We start from the raw sequence: 16,862 nt of genomic DNA on the forward strand, positions 1-16,862 counted from the left end.
CCGAGCACCTGACATCAACATGGCGGCGGCGGGGCGGCGCGCTGTGGGCCCGGGGCAGCCACCACCACCCGTGGGGGACCCGCCGCCCGCTCGCGAACTAGTGCGGCCCTCGGTAACGGAGCTGTCCCAAGTGAGGACCAATATCCTGTGCACCGTGCCCGGCTGCGGGAAGGTGCTGCCCAACAGCCCGGCCCTCAACATGCACCTCAGCAAGGCCCACCGGCTCCAGGTACCGCCCTGTCCCCGGTGATGACCCGCTGGGCGCCCGGCCTCGGCCCGTAGTCGGAGCTGCTGGGCTGGGGGGTGTCCTCGGGGCTGTGAGGGAGCGAATAGAACGGGGAGGGTCGTTAAATCCACATGAAGAACCGTGCGCAGGTCGGGGGGATCGCACCACACCTGTGTGTGGAATATTGTCCTTTATGTGCCGCTGTGCATCGCAGCTGTGCTGGGACAAAGTTTATTACTCGATTTATGTTCTTCCCTTCAGTGTATCGCTTGTTTTTCTATCGCTTGGGAGGTTCAGCAGCTGACAGGCCGCTCCATGCCCGGCTACTGCTGGGTCCTCCAGCTGTTTTAATTCTTGGTAATATCATTGAGCGACGACAACAAAAAGCTGTGGGTGCCATTTTGGAGAGAAGCACTCGTTACTACAGCACTACAGAGAAAATGCAGCGTGTGTGTGTGGGGAACCTGTGATCTGGGCAACCTGAGCTAGTAAAGGTGTATGTTTGGTGGCCCTGCCAGGCAGGGGGGGTTGGAACTGCATGATCCTTGAGGTCCCTTCCAACCCGGGTCATTCTGTGATTGTGTGTGTGTGGGGAGGAGGGCATGTGGAGCCGCAGCTGAGCAGCCTTGTGGTTGGGGATGGCCTGGCTGCAAGTTGCTCTTATTTTTCTCCAAGTCACTGTGCAGGAGGTGTGGGTGAGAATGGCATTTGTGGAGAGCTCTGAGCACAGAGTTCATGGCTGCAAGGAGCAGCCACAGTGGGTGAACAATTAACTGTTGTTTATGGAAATGGTGAAGGACGGAATCAACAGCAGCACGTTTCAGCCCATCGTTTGTGAGGAGGAAACGGTCTGGAGGATACTTGCAATCTTTAGTTGTGTTGTTTTTATATTCACCTTAATTGTGCTCGTTAGTGTTTGCTGTGAATTTCAGCATTACGATTCCCGTTTGAAAACAGTGAAAAATACAAAATGCAAAAACTGAATAGAAACGCAATACGCGCTAACAACTTTTGTCTTAGCTATGCATTATGCCTTGCATATATATACGTACGGGTAGAGGCACAAAAGTAGTTCAGAGTGGTCCTACAGGTTCAGCAGGCAGTTTTGAACTTGCTCTGAGTGTTTGCAGCAGCCCCTGATGCTGTGAGCACAGCAGCAGTGTGTTATACAGTTAAGGTGAGCGAGGAAGTGCTTCCCTTTAAGCAGTTCTGAGCTGACTTCCTCATGCCCTGTGTAACTGTAATGTGTTTCCTGCACCCTTCCACTAAGTCTAGCTTGATCCTCAACCATATGAAACATGGTTGCATGTAGCTTCTCAGGAACACCGTAATTGAAGGTGAATATTACCAAGGCTAAAGGGAGATCAAATTTTCCATCTTTTAGGTAAAACATATTCAGTGTTATGTGTGTCTTCAGTATGTGTCTTGAATGGGAGAATGAAGGTACTAAAGTAAAATGTAAATGTAAGTTTGTTACTATGTGTATCCAGAAGGAGATGGAATTGAATTAATACAGGCCTTTTTCCCTTTAAGAGAGAATTTCTAGCTGTGTGTTTTCTGCTTCTTGGCTTAACTGAGTCAGTGAGAACATGAGAACAGTGGCATTTAATTTAGAAACCGGCACTTTAATATATTAGGCTTGAAAACTTTTGAATATTAATATCTTTTGTCTGTGTTATTTTATGGGAGAAGAGGAAGGCTTCTGCACAGTTTAAATATGAGTCTAGAGGAATTAATGTAAAGGAGAGGATTCAATAGGTTCCTGTGGTAGCAAGGAGTCTGCAGTCAGTGCTGGACTGCAGTGTGCAGCTTGCCCTCTGGGTATGTGACCTAATGCAAATGTGACACTGCCACAGTAGTTCTTATAGTAAGGCAGAGTGGATTTCTTTCCTCAGTGCTATCACCTCCTACTCCCAGGGATGTTATGAGAGGTTGCCTGTAGTCTAATGTAAGGTACTGTTTTAAGTTAACCCAGCAGACAGAGTAAACCTGCTGCAGGGAAGCCAGACATCACAGAGATCACATTGGCTAAATCTGTAGCACAGCCTGGTGCTGTCTGCTCCTCCTTAATGTTGGTACAAGCCCCAGGTGTTTGTGTTCCTTACAGTGCAACTGGCTGTACTGTGAGGTGTCAGTGCAACAAGTACCTCCAGCAGCAGTGTCAGTCGGCATTGTGGAAATGCGAGGAATAAAATCAGACACACAAAGAAAGGACTTGTGAGAATGCCTGAAATGTGATTTACCAGGTAGAGCCAGGAGGGCTTTGAAGAAAGTCAAAACAAGGATGGTGTCTGGTTAGGGTTGCTTGTATGCATACAGAAATTCTCGACTTGTCACAGCAGATCTGTTGTGATCTGCACCTGGAAAACCTGTGTTCCAGCTGTTACATCGTCTTACTTACGTTTACATGTTTTGATGCCACTTGGCATTATTCCACACCTTCATACTGAAGTCATTTCTTAACCCTGGCTGTGGTATGTCTGCTGAGTGCCTGAACATATTTCCCTGTCACTTATTAGATTGTAATGTTAAATGTAGCACACTTGGAATAAATTCTCACATGTTTCTAAATAACTTAAACTGCTGCTTACTAAGTGATTTCATCTGCACTTGGAGAGTACAAATGCAGCCTTGATTAAAGGGATAAATCTTTTATTCCTCCTGAAGGCTTGAAGACTTGCAGTTGTCTTTGAGTCACTTAATGTTTCTTTCTTCTGCTGTGTGCACATGATAATTCTTGTGAAGCATATTATACATTTTTATTGTATTTTTATATGTATCGTACTATTGGACTGCACAGATAAGTTCATGTTTGGAATATCAGAATTGGCAGTTGTTAGTTTTGTAGACTGGGTGAATTTTGGTCTGTGACCTGATTTCCTGTGAGAAAAGGTTTTAGGCTCAAATAATGCAATAGATGGGTGTACCTTGAAGCCTCGAGCAAATATGTTGGAGGAGGTAGATAGTACATTACTAGAACTCCATGGAGCTTGTTATGGTTTCACTCAGTAATTCTGATGAATTTGGAAGATAGAATCCATAGAGGTGGAAAATTCCATTATAAGTTCCCAGACGTTTATTGAAGTACTTTCAACTCATTGAGGTGTATAAAATAATTGAGCCAAAGTTGAGGTGTATTCCGAATGCTGCCTTTAATTATAAACCTGTAAATTGTTGTCAGCTTCTCAATTTATTGTTTTTTAGGATGGAAAATTTAATGCACCAATAAGGAAGGGTTTGAAAACTCCACAGAAATTCTACTGCTGCCCTATTGAAGGCTGCCCCAGAGGACCAAACAGGCCATTTTCCCAATTTTCTCTTGTAAAACAGGTATTCCTTTTTCCCACAGCATTAATCTCATACCGCTTTGTTCCTGACTGGCTTTACTCTAGAGAGTGCATGCTTTCACATTCAGATAGGAGCAAGTCCACAGCATGTATATAGGACTTGGGGTTGTATGTGCAGAAGCTCCATGTGGGCGTATGGTTGGTTAACAGTTTCTCTCTGTTTTACTATCAAAATACGTTTGCTTACTAGATACCTGATTAAGAAAACATTTAAGATGTGTTTCTTTGTGAAAGATCAAAAAACATATTTCTGTTTGTCACCTGTGGAAGCCTGGACCATAGGAGATGAATGCTATGTTGTGCCATAACTGAAAAGCAGAAGTTCTGCTGGTTACTCTGCAGTTGTCCTGTTGACTCGATACTGTTTGCTCAGTAGTAGATTCTCAGGAGTATCTATGTGTTGCAACATAGACTTGCTACAGTCTTTGGCAAGATTCCTCTCTAGCCAGTAAGACAAGGACAATAAGAAAATTCATATATTATCAGGACACGCAAACTTGTATCTGCACTTTGAAGTGGTGGAAGCTGCTGATAGAGAGCTGACATGATCAGGAGCCTCCCAGTAGTTCGTTCTCGTAGTTTGGAGAGCTGAACATAGCATGAACTTTGTGTACACACCAAGTATGTGCAAATAAAGACTTGTTAATTGTTACATTCCACTTCTTGCCTGCGCTCCATCTTGGGCAGCCCTTCCTACTGAGACATTTCAAAAGATTCTAATCCTGCTTTTCAGTGCTATTCAACAGCTAAAGAAAAATATACAAATATTGTTTCCCTAGAGATGGCTTAGCTGAAGGCTGATGTTTACTTTTCATTGTGTGTCGTAGCACTTTATGAAGATGCATGCTGAAAAGAAGCACAAATGTGATAAATGTAGTAACTCCTATGGTACAGAATGGTATTTGAAACGGCATATAGAGGACTGTGGCAAGACTTTCCGGTGTACTTGTGGGTGCCCCTATGCCAGCAGACCGGCATTACTGTCTCATATTTACAGAACTGGACATGAAATTCCTGCGGAACACAGGTAAAATTTAAGCAATTAAGTACTGCTACTCGTATGCTTCCCTGAGCCCTCTGTCCCCCACATACTGGCTTTCTGTCTCTTTTCTGTTAATGTTTGAGATTAGCAGATATTGTTTTAGCTATAAAGCAATTTGCCATTTCTTTGTTCTGTTGCTCTTAGCAGTTTCTGTTTTGTTTCAGGCAAAGACAGTTGTCTAATCAATAACATCAGTTTTCCCTGTACGTAAACCAAAAAGTTCCATCAGCAAGTTACTGATGACACTTTGCTGCATGGCATAAATGTTTGTGGTTCTTGTTGGAACTGCTTTTACAGTTCTGTGGAAGTAGAGATGATTTGGAAATGCTTATGGCTGGTAATGGTGGCGTGCAATGCAATTGAGTTTTTCTTGTATAGCCTAGTCAACTTTGCTACTAAGCGGATTCTTTTGGGTTTTTTTAATGCATGTTTTGATTGATAGTTGTTTTAAGATGTACTTGTATTTCATAAAGGACAATCTGTTTCCTGAGACATAACCTGTCTTCCTTGGAGGTTCAGCTGCTGCAAAATTAGTGCTCCTTCACACAGAACTTAATTGTGTCCTTGGTTTCTGCGAGAGACCTTTACCTGACAATAGTTTTGTAAACCTATCCTGTCAGTGCTCAGTCTGAGCTAGCATCAAAATCACGGACTAACTGTCTTCAGATCAGTGTGTAACATCTAAAGGGGAGAAAACCTCTAAGCCTCAACCTCCATTTAGAACATAGATCTTCATAAAAGCAGAAACCTTTTTTTTTCTTTTTTTTCTTTTTTCTTTTTTTTTTTTTTTATGGGAGAGTAAGGCATGAAATTTTACAAAACAGGAGTTCATGGAGATCTTTTTATTATAATCAGGATTAGTCCTATACAGCCTCATCTGGGACTTGAGTTTATATTTGCAATGCAGTGACTCAAAAAAAGGAAGGCAGATGTGTTGTGCTTGAAGGGAACATAAATTATCAATCTCATATTCACAGGGATCCTCCTAGTAAGAAAAGGAAAATGGAAACCTCTGTACATAATCAGCAGTTGGCAGAGAAAGGAAATAAAACATTCGTCGATACACACAGTAATAACCCTGGGACTCAGGAGCTGGAGTCATCTGAAGTGAAACTAGTGGCATCTTTTGAAGGTTCCTGCAATTCTAACTTCACAAAGCAAGTGCACCCGAAATGTACACCCAAGATGCTTTTGCCAAAGCCCAAGGTGGCTTTGGTTAAACTTCCAGTGATGCAGCTTGCTCACTTGCCTGTGTATGTATCCGCAACAGATTCTTCTGTCAAGCCTGTTGTAGTGGCTGTTGATAATCAAGGTTCAGTTGTAAGTACTGTTCATTTATTGCCTCAATCTGTGGGAATTCTGATTCCAGCACTGGAGGCGGAAACTCTTGTATTTAAAGATACTATGCCAGTTTCAAAAGTGACAAATTCTGGTGATAATGAAGCAGTAAGTACTGGTGTACAAGTCGACTTGGATAAGGTTACGTCAAATAGCCCAGGACAAGAGCTGGGGAATGTTTGTCACAAGAATAAAATTTCTTCAATAAATGTACAGACTGACTTATCTTATATTTCTCAAAATTTTGTACCAGCTGCAGCCTGGACTCCTGATTCTTCTGTATCTTCTTGTTCTCAGACAGATCTGTCATTTAGTTCACAGGTTTCGTTACCCATCAGTGTACAAACACAGACGCTGCTGCCTGCTTCCAAAGTGACTTCATCCATAGCTGCTCAGACTGATGATTTTAGTCAGGCTTGTTTTCCAACATGTGGCATTTCTAGAGAGACTCAAACCAGTAGGACGCAGGATTCTATTGATGGACGAGCACAAATGGACCAGGCTGTAATGTGCAGTGACATCTTTGAAAATGTTCATTCGTCATATAACGTTGCTACTCAAATTGAACTTCCAGAAAATAACTTAATGACTACAAATATAGATCAAACCTTGCTGCAAAGGAGTAATTGCAAGAGCCTCAATCAAGACACAGTGAAGTCTGAATCTCTTATTGGCTTCAGTACCCAGGCTAATATACTTCCACCTCAAAATACGATGGATAATCAAACCCAGACAATGGACTTGCTAAGTGATCTGGAAAATATCTTTTCAGGAAACATGTCTGGCCAGACACTGGATAATCGTGGCCTTTTGTCTGAGACTAGTTCTAATGCTGACACGCATCTGCCATCTGGTTCATCACAAAGCACTGGAATAGACTTTGACATTGAAGAGTTCTTTTCAGCATCCAATATCCAAACTCAGACTGAAGAGAGTGAGCTTGGTACCCTGCCCTCTGAGCCAGTTTTGGAGTCACTTGACATCGAAACTCAAACTGATTTCTTATTTTCAGATAGTGCCACTCAATCATATAGCTGCAGAGGAAATTCTAACTTCTTAGGCTTGGAGATGTTTGATACGCAGACGCAGACAGACTTGAATTTCTTTTTGGACAGCAATACCCATCTGCCTTTAGGGAGTATTCTGAAGCAGTCTAGTTTCTCCATGAGCACTGACTCATCAGATACAGAAACCCAGACAGAAGTATATCCTGCCACTAAAAACGTACCTAATCAGAACATAGAAAGCAAAGTCCAGCTCAGTAGTGCTGAAACACAGACTATGGATAGCTGCTTTGAGAATCTTGGGAATTTATTCCTTACCAGCAACGAGACGCAGACAGCAATGGATGACTTTCTTCTAGCTGACTTAGCCTGGAATACAATGGAGTCCCAGTTCAGTTCAGTAGAAACACAGACCTGTGAAGAGCTGTGCTCCTTGTTTCAGAGCTCTGACAAGCCCAGTCATTGAGTGCTGTGCAACAGAACTGTTTCCTGTGGTTTGAAATTAAGTTATTGGGGTGGGAGAGATGCATCGACCAAGTAACCCATTTCACATTGTTGAATGTAGTTATTGTGTGCGGTTGGCCTAAAAGACTTTTCATGCTGAAGGTACTTCACTGAAAATGTAACTTCAATATAAGTTATATGTGCATAAGGGGAGGGCTGGGGGAGGGAAAAACATGTTAATGTACATTTGAACCTTAAAAAAACAGTTTGTGGTGCCTATGTTTTTTGCTCAATCTTCTTTACAAACTGCTTCATTTAAACCGAAGAACCTTTTGAAAGTGTCCCATGTATATCTCCATGTATATCTATTTCTGGCTTATGTATAGGGTTCCACTGTGCTAGACCAAAACCTGCCCTGTCCAATTCAGATGCTTCCCTGAATTCTCTTAGTGTAAGCTACTTCTGTTGATGTTTTTTAGGAGCTTAGTGTCTGGTATGAACATAATAAGCCGTATTGTTTTTTCCTTTATGCCTTCACAGCTCTTTCTCCTGTTTAAGTTGCAGTGTTCTGAACACCCATCCAACAGCCATAGATACATGTAGACTTGAATTATGGAATACCAATGATCTGCAAAATGTGTAGAAAGAAGTAGCTGTTCTTCCCAGATGCTACTGATGCCCGTTGAAGGGTAGAAAAAGAGCTTAGAATGCATAATCACTTGGAAAATTATTATGTCCTTTTAGCTCGTGTCATAAATGGGACTAAAGTAATTTAAACTCTTCAGAAGGGATTTGCTTGAATTATTTCTTACTGTAAGACACAAATGTTACGATGTTTGTGCCTCAAAAACTGGAATAGTTTGTTTTCTCTGAAATCCCCCTAGTTTCCACAAAGATGTAAGTTGGGAAATGTCACAATGGTTTATATTTCCACTACCTTAACAAAAACCATCAAAGTTGAGAAACTGAATTCTTTACCTATACTTGGATTTCAGCTTCCAGAACTGAAGCAAACTCAACTGCATACAACAAGGCCGGAAGATGTGCTCACAAAAACCCTTTCAGAAAAGATGTATTTTGCTTTTGCACATTGATCTGCAGCAGGTGCTTCCTGCAGCTTTTGGAAAGTTTTCTGAGTTGTAATCAAAAACTGGGACTGATCTGTCAAAGACAAACATGTGACCTCTTGGATTTCTGTATGTTTATTTTGCCCTTCGTATTGTGCTTGTAGCAGATGTATTGACATGGAAGAATACAAAGCCGGTTGTGAATGTATGCTGGAATTTGGCCTTAACTGATTCTTATCTTGTTGTAGTGCCTGCAGAAATGTAGGCCTCTGGTTTTGTCCTGGACAGGTTTTAGTTTCTATTACGTTAACTGAAAAATGAAACATCTTTATGTCATATTCCTGGGCTTTACTCCTCTGCTGTTGGATGTACTGGCTATGTGTTTACTAGGCGTCCCACCAGTAACAGATGTCTCAGCTGTAGTTTTCAAAGACTTGCTATGCTTTGTGCACAGCTTCATATCCTCAGCTCAAGGATATGGGAGTGCAGTTACTCACCCAACACAACTAGCTTGTTGTCTAGAAAATGAGCAATACCTTTTGATTTTATTATCTCATCTCACCCCTCTTTAAATTGCCATACTTAATTCAACACAGTATCTGATAGGTATCAGAATCCTACGCTGGTGCCTTGTGTCTTTCAGTTTGGATATATTAAATATTTTTCTGCAAACGCAAAGGCTGCAATCAGGCTGTTTATAGTTGCTGGATCCCACAGGAAAGCTACTGAAACCTGGTCCGAAATATCATGAGCCAATATTACTTAAAAGTGAAACGATTTCCTTTAAATGGGTAATTGACTATTTTGAGCATTGTTTTCAAAATAAACTTCTCTGAGAGCTATTTCTTGGTAGTACTAAAATGATACTTATCTCCCTTTTTCTGCAGTTTGTCTCTGATTTGATTTTCAAGGCACTGACTCTGTTGTAAGTATTGGTCAGTAGTGACTTACTATTTTGTTAATTCTCTCCTCTGTGTCCTCTGCTGCCATTTGAGCCGCTATATGAGAAGTAACATCAGGTTGTCCACAACCTCATAGCACAAACTTTTATCTGGAAGTGATACTAATATTACTTGTGCTTTCTCTTTGCTTTTCCTGCTTCATTAAGTTACGCTGCCATTGCTAGCTCTTGATCTGGAAGTCTGTAAATATTATTCTAAAACTCAATTAGTAGTTTAATTAGTCTAATTAGTGGTAGACTTGTGCATTTCCTTCGTATTGTCAAAATACAGAATACAAATATTATCCCCCATTGGATGTTATTGTGGATGGGTGGGCAAAGCTGAGTAGTGTACTTGAAACTTCTGGCTTCTGAGAGAACACTGTTAGAAAAGTGAACTGTGTTCCATTTTCAAGGTATGTGAAAATTTTAACAAGGGAAACAAGTAAATGTAGGACACACGTTCTGTGAGAAGCACAAAACAGCCCTCAAAAAAAAGAGAAAAAAAAAATAGAGTTCTGTCTTACATCATGTCTTGTTGCCTTATATGTGTGTTTGTATGACAATAGATGGAGTTTCTTCTATATTTGGAGTTAGGTTTGTGTCTGTTTCTACAACCATGGCTGTAAAAGCTTGTTTCTGCTTTGGGAAAGGAGGGAATCTTTCCTCTGGCTCTTAATGGTGGCCTAAGAGATCTTGCTAGTTTAAAGTCAATGTATTAATGCTCCGGAATCTTAGCTATGCAAAGCTGTTTGTGTCTAGAAACTTCTCACTTCCAAAGGACGTGGAATCTTAAGGAAAAAGATACATGCAGCTGTTTAACTTTAAAAGCTGTAAAAAAAAGTCCAGCTTTAAACAAGTCAGTGTCTGTAACTTAATGTATGTAACTAACACTCCACATTTTATTCCAAGACTGACTCACACATTTTCTCAGTTGAAAACAAAAGGTTAAATTTCCCTGTTAGCCTTATACCTTGAGAGTATAGAGGCAACAGAAAAAAGAAATGTGACTGCCTTCCACTGTTCTAAGTCTTTATCCTGGTAACACACAGTCATGTGCTGAGTCAGATGCAGGCTGGTCTTTCTGTGTGGCTGAGTACAAGATATAAGCATTGGCAGGATTGGGATCTTTGGGTCCTCAGGGCTTTTTGGTTGTTTAATTTTGACTTTTTTTTTAATAACCTTTCAAATGCAAGATAAGTAAGATCAATAGAACCATATTGAATCAACGTAAGGTGCTAGACTTGCAAAATGTTACTGAAATGACAACTCAGAGGTGAACCAAACTCTCTTGCCTTTATTACCAGGTTGTACAGCTTCCTTTTGGCTACTTTATTTTTTTTTTAACATCATCTTAATGTGCAATTTACAGTTTCAAATACATTCACACCAAAATATTTTTTATGTTGTAAGCTTTTTCATTCCTGTTTGGTTGAAGGTGCTGCTATGCTCGTGTTCATAATAGATCTACTGTAAACAGACCTCCTTAACAATTTCACTTGAACACTATGAGGATAGGGCTGTTGAACAGCAAGCTGCTTCAATGCATGATGCAAACATGCATCTTTTGTTCCTCCTCTTGTGATGGATTTTCATTTGATTTGTTGTTTCTTTCTGTGGTTCACGTGAATCCAAATGGGTGCTAAAAGGGTTTGCTGGTTAGAGCATGACTGCATTTTCTTGTTTAAAGTGCCATTGCTACGCAGTGAGCAGCATCAAGGAACTACACTGTTCAGTTCTGTGTTGCCATGCAGTCAGGTTGATGTTTGTCTTGATGTGTGTGACTCTTCCACTTTACTGAAAAAAATGTCATCAGACAGCCTGAAACAGTGGAAATTCCTGACTGAGCTGCAGATCTCTAGTTAAAATAACACAAGTCCTTCACTTCTCATTCTGGTTTTTCAGGAGTATCTTCAACATAACTAGCAATGAATGGAGTATGGTGGATGGCTTGTGATGAAGTCAGCCATGACGTATCCATTTCACAATGAGTAACGCTTTACATGCATGCTTCAGGCACTTGCATGCAGAGCTAGATTGACAATACTCTGTTTTACAGGTATTTGCAAGTGCATCTATGATAAAAATAAAGCTAAATATAAAAGTAGCCATATTTTTTCAACTTACAGAATTCAAAACCTTATAATGACCTAGTTTAAACTTGTAGCTATTTAGAATGATGGGTGAGCCTTTCCCAAAGCATGTGTGAGTTAATAAAGCTGAGATATGTCCTTAAAATATTCTTTTCATCACTGGTGGGATTTTGATCTAGCAGACAAATCTGGTTTTCAAAGGATGTTCATGTTCGATTATCGCTATTTAAGCCAATAAACTTGCAATAAGCAGAGAAAAGCAAGTATTCGTTTCTGATACCTGTTTTACGAGTGACAATCCCAAAGAAAGAATGTTGTCCTAGCAATTGTGAAACATTTTAAGTATGTTAATGCATGCAGGAAAAACAAAACAACTGTGCCAAAATACTGATTCATATTTCCTTATGTTGGAAACTAAACTGTTACGCAGAGCTACTAGTAAGTTATTCTCACAAGCATTGAAGCCTTGTGTTCACAAATGAAGCACTTATTTAGTCCTGTAAATTATACATATTTTGGAATAAAGTGAATTTCAATCCATTTTTGCCTTCTGTTTTCTGCTGTGATCTTCTGTAGAAGCACAAGTAGGGCATACAGTGCCTGTTAGTGGGTACCACCCATTGCTCCGTAACATCTAATCTTTGGAAAGCCAGATCTCTTTTAAATTAGTAAAGTTTTTGTAACTTACAGCAGGAATCTTACAATCAAAACCTGACGGGGCAGGTCTGCCCTGCAGACAGCAGTCAGACACTTCAAACAGTCTGTCCTCATGAAGCTTTCAGAGGTGTCAGGATGGTCTACAAGGCAGGACAGATTCTTAAGCTTGAGAGGAAGATTATGGCTGTTTAGAAATCAGGAAAGCTCCACCCATTTGTTAAATGCTTTCTTGTTTGGTGTTGATGAGAATTTACTGTTATTCCTTCTGTTGGCAGTGAAAGCACCCCTGACCCATTTGCACTCAGATTCTGAATTTCCTTTGCCTAAAGAAATTGCATTTTGGCAAGCTGACTGTGTTCCATCAAAACAATTGAAAGGAGAGGCAAGTTTTCTTTCTGGCTCCAGGATTTGATATGTCCTGTGGAATCAGTCCTTGAGAGGTTTGGACATCATAATAAAGAGCTGATTTAACTTTCAGGTGTTGTCTCATTGTATTTTTACACTTAACAACGGGGGTTTTTTTGCTTGTTTTTCAGTTCCTTTTTGCTTGTTTTTTGGGGGGGGGGGTTTGGTTGTTGGGTGTTTTTGGCACCTTGAATACAGGAAACCCTTCCAACTGATCTAGCACTTAAGTTTGTTTCCTTTCCCTAGGCAGTAATGGCTTTATTCCTCAGAGAATCTGATTGTAAACAAAAGCTGCTGTTTCCTGCGGCAGAAAAATACCAATGTCTTCCAGGTCACATAACTTAATTAGGCCTTATCACATGCTGTGAATTTATCTTTAAGTTCTAGGCCTTTACTTGGCAGCCTTTCTGGGTGCCTTCTGTTAACCTTCCTCCCTCCTTTCTTGGCATATTCTTACATTTATTTTGTCCAGTATCCCTTTCTTTCAAACCTTCCATGAAGGAAGCACAAAGGAAGGTTTGCTTTAGTAAGCTAGAAACGTTCACCTCCTTGGAAAATGTGTTTCTTGCAGCAGACTTGCTGTAAATTAAATTGTAATCAGTTTTTAATTCATTTCTTGTAAACTTGGTTGACTGGGCCAAGTCTCCAAACCATTTGTCTCAGCTGTATTTTGGGGGTGCTTGGTTCATACCTGATGGCATCTCTGTGCAAACCTTCTACCTGTGAAACAACAAGTAGAGCTATGTTAGTTATTAGCAGGCTCTTCCAGCAGTGTTTGTCTGTGAAGCTCACTAGGACTTAGCACCTTTAAGGTCAGAGTATTATTAAATGCACCATGGAGCAGAATGTGCTTTAAGTTAGGCATTGGTTCAGTGATCAGCAGTATCTAATACCTCATCCCCATAGCAGGCTACAGCAGTAGCTGTATCTGAATGAATCTGAATGAAGAGGCTGCACTTCATCCCCAGAATAAGCTGTTTAAGGCTCAAATAGATCTATCATATGATCAGGAAAAAGCAACCAATGTGAAAGTAACTGGCATTCACCAGCTTATGATGCTATTAGTGGTATTTTAAAAACTACAGACATGAAAATGCAATATAGAAATGTCCATGCAGTCTAGATGGTAGTGCAGCTCTTGCAGTGTGGTGAAGCTTTAAGGAAGGTAATAGCCCAGGAGGCAGTGGAACCACCGGTATTTCTGGTGTGTTTCCTTCCTTGACTTCAACATACCTATTCCTGACATTGTAAGCTAAAGATCCATGGATATCCTGTTTTGTGTACTGTTATTTTTCTGTGTGGAATCTGCATGCAGGCACGGTGGACGACTGCTTCTTTTCGAGGCAACAAGATTAGAAATGGCCTCTATGCTTCTGTGTGATGTAAGAGCACAGTCCCAGGATAACTGCTCAGGATCTTCTTACAGGAATGTGACCTCTATATGACTGGAGAAAAATTGTGGTAGTTCATGAATTGCTGCATTTCCCCTCATTTATCATTCATGATGTCAGCTCCCTTTTTATCCTGCTCTGTTCATTTAGCATCCTGGCTGCGGGAAGCAATCTCAACTGAAGTACCACTGAGCACCTTCTGAGAGATAATGCCTTTTTTATCCTTCTAAGAGGGGTCTGAAGTGTCCTTGGAAGTGGCGTCTTTCATAGGTGGAAGTATTTGTGAAGATTTTGAAGTCAAGGATTCAATGTCATGTGGATCAAGCACATCAAGTGCCGGGGGTTTTATTGCTTCATGGCTTCTGGATTGTTCACAGCTCCTCAGTTCCACATACAGTCAGCTTTTATTGACAGGCTCTTCTTTTCACTGTGCTATGTTTAAACAGAGTGATCCTTTTTGTTACATATTACCGTTTTAAAGCCATACATTGTAGAACAGCAATTAGACTTGCTAGAATGGATCAGTATCCCCTCCTGAAGTGGCATCACTGAATGTGGCATCTACACTTAACTTGTTGTCTGGTTTTGACTGGTACTTTGTGGTCTTGGCTTCTTGACCTGCACTTCTGTCAATAGGCGGCAACATGTCTAAACAGAACAGACACTTGGAAGCTTTGTTTGCCTTAAAGTGCTCGACTTTTTTTTGCAGGCAAAAGCAGGTGAGTGGTTCGGTTCTATCCCAGCCACACACCTGGTCATAGAGAAATGATAAATCTAAGGCAGCCCAGAGCACTGCAAGGAGAAAAATGTAGAGGAGATATTCTGTGCTGATGCAAATAAAGTGCCTGCTATTTGAGTTTTCTTCTGAGAACAAAATAACAAGCAGATGTCATTCCTATCCAGGTATCTCGTTTTCTGAAAGAGCTCTGATCTGAAAAGTAGAGCGGACAGTTTTCACAACCCTTCTGTGTGGGTTTTCAGTTTTACACTAAGCTGGAACAGACTCATCTGGTCTCTGACGTGTTTATTTGTGGCAGGTCAACACTGCTGTCACGCAGCTTTTCTTCAGTATGTGTAAGTGATGAGCAAAACAAATTGAGCCTAAGGAGTGCTGACAACTGATGGAACCTTCACCTCTGTGAAGTTCCAGCCTCATTATTCAATACTATGAACTGAATGGTCTTTTTCACTTCCAAAGAACAAGATAGGTCTCTTATTTTATTCATTTATTTATTGCTTTTCCACTGCAGTCTTAATTGGGGCTTTTTTTAGCTCCCACACTTTCCCAAAGCCTTAAAGCCAATCACAGAGTCTGGAGAGGTTGTTAATGCTTGCCTAATAAAATTGCATTGAGCTCCATCAGGGCACACTGAAGGCAGACTCACAAGGTCGTGAACTGAAGTAAACTCTTACAACTCCATTTTCTTGTTATTATTGTTTCTTTGGATCCTGATATTTAAAGTAAAATGTATATACATCTGTATACTTCAATCCAAACCCCCCAGCCGCAGAGTAACCCCTCAGATACCCCTGGATAAAATCATGTGCATCATACAGCTTACATCTTCATAGATAAAGACCACACGTCCTGGTTAGGTGGGGATAACAACTGAATGAGAGCTGAAGCTGACCTTTTAAAATGCACGCACTGAGTCACTGCTTCATCTCAAAAGCTGACGTAATCATAATGCACTTCGTCTTTACTTCCTTTTTATGTCCCCACAATTCTCATTACTATAAATAAACCTGTTTTGGAAAGTTGAAGCAGACGTGGGACAATGGCCACTTTGGATAAGTCCCAGCACTCAGACATTCCTCTCCCTGTTCTATCATTGCTCTGCTTAATGCTCCCCAGCACCAGCATCTGCTTTCTCCTAGATTACCTGGAGTCAGGACAACAGCTAAATGCAACAGAAGAGAGCTCAGTTCATTGCCCTCAGTGATTTGGATCAGTTCTGCCTTTTTCCCTCTGAATTGTTTAAATGATAATAAAATAGAGGACTGAATGCAGTTGGGCTGGAAGCTCTCAGGCATTGGGCCGACTTGAAATGCAGTCTGGCATGGTAGAAGTGTCAGGGCCAGGCAATGCCATGCAGCAAAGCAGATGCTTTCTTTATCTGCTTGTGTCAGCTGGAAGGTCTGTAGAAAGTGAGTAGGACGGTGCTATTAGGAGAACATTTTTTTTCTATGATTGTGCCCCTTAAATGTGCAAAAGGATGCCAACAGTGCCTGACTGATCGCTGTTCCCTATGTCTAACTGTAATGTAAAACCTTTTGCTTTTCTTACAGTATAATAGAGCAACACTGTGTAGCTCCAGCATTTACATGACAACTGGTCTGTTCCTGCTGGAACTTTCAAAACTGATTGTACAAATACTGTTTTCCAGCAGAAAAACGATAACTGAAGGGGCTGCAGCAGAACTAATCGTTTTGTTATCTGCTTGTTAACATTCCTATTGAAAGAAGAGCCTTGGCTACATCCGTGGTGTAACTAGCACCGTAAAACAGCAGACAGATCCAACTTCCAAACGTAAGTGTTTGTAACACTGTGAACTAAATTAAGGCACAGAGGGGGTGGTGTATGGCTGCCTACCACTGCATATATTAAGGCACAGTTTCTGTTCATGCTGTAGCACTTGCTCACTTCTAAGAGTTCAAGCGTGGTGCACAAATATTTACAGCAGGCAAAGCCGAAATCGTTTCCTGTTAGACATGAAGGTGTCTGCTGCTTCCCGTTACAAACGCTGAGCACACGTTCCACATCACAGCACAAGGCTGGCTGTGCACGAGTGGTAAATTTCAGAGCCCAGCAGAGACAAGACTGAGGTGTTGGTGAGAGAGCTGAGGTTTGTGGGGGGGAACTGCAGGTGAAAAGCTGAGCACTTGCAGGATTAGCTGCTACATGGAG

The 16,862-nt window shown here is 41.1% G+C and overlaps 1 protein-coding gene and 1 pseudogene across 6 annotated transcripts; one reads left to right on the forward strand and one right to left on the reverse strand.

The window, feature by feature from the left end:
• The first annotated feature begins 10 nt into the window (after positions 1-10).
• ATMIN (ATM interactor) lies at positions 11-12,635 on the forward strand. Of its 6 annotated transcripts, none has more exons than XM_085551854.1 (6): positions 11-229; positions 3,431-3,556; positions 4,401-4,600; positions 5,593-5,868; positions 9,356-9,393; positions 12,434-12,635. In XM_085551854.1, exons 1-5 carry the CDS (start codon positions 20-22, stop codon positions 9,369-9,371), a joined length of 828 nt encoding a protein of 275 aa, XP_085407980.1. In that variant the 5' UTR covers positions 11-19; the 3' UTR covers positions 9,372-9,393; positions 12,434-12,635. The 6 variants fall into 6 exon arrangements, 5 of the variants coding, with proteins under 5 accessions (XP_085407980.1, XP_085407981.1, XP_085407978.1 ...); XM_085551855.1 differs by lacking the exon at positions 12,434-12,635 and adding an exon at positions 11,314-11,764; XR_014947812.1 differs by lacking the exon at positions 12,434-12,635 and having other exon boundaries at positions 5,593-7,563.
• Positions 12,636-13,591: 956 nt separating this feature from the next.
• On the reverse strand, positions 13,592-14,837 carry LOC146760578 (uncharacterized; annotated as a pseudogene).
• Positions 14,838-16,862: the final 2,025 nt, after the last annotated feature.

This window comes from Coturnix japonica, chromosome 6 (genome assembly GCF_054131305.1).
Source record: "Coturnix japonica strain WE chromosome 6, WE-NBRP24, whole genome shotgun sequence".
Classification (NCBI taxonomy): Eukaryota; Metazoa; Chordata; class Aves; order Galliformes; family Phasianidae; genus Coturnix; species Coturnix japonica.

Coding starts and splice junctions, on each gene's coding strand:
- ATMIN (XM_015874127.3), top strand. CDS start 20: ATGGCGGCGGCGGGGCGGCGCGCTGTGGGCCCGGGGCAGCCACCACCA. Junction 3,557..4,400: donor AATTTTCTCTTGTAAAACAG/GTATTCCTTTTT, acceptor TGTGTGTCGTAG/CACTTTATGAAGATGCATGC. Junction 4,601..5,592: donor GAAATTCCTGCGGAACACAG/GTAAAATTTAAG, acceptor TCATATTCACAG/GGATCCTCCTAGTAAGAAAA.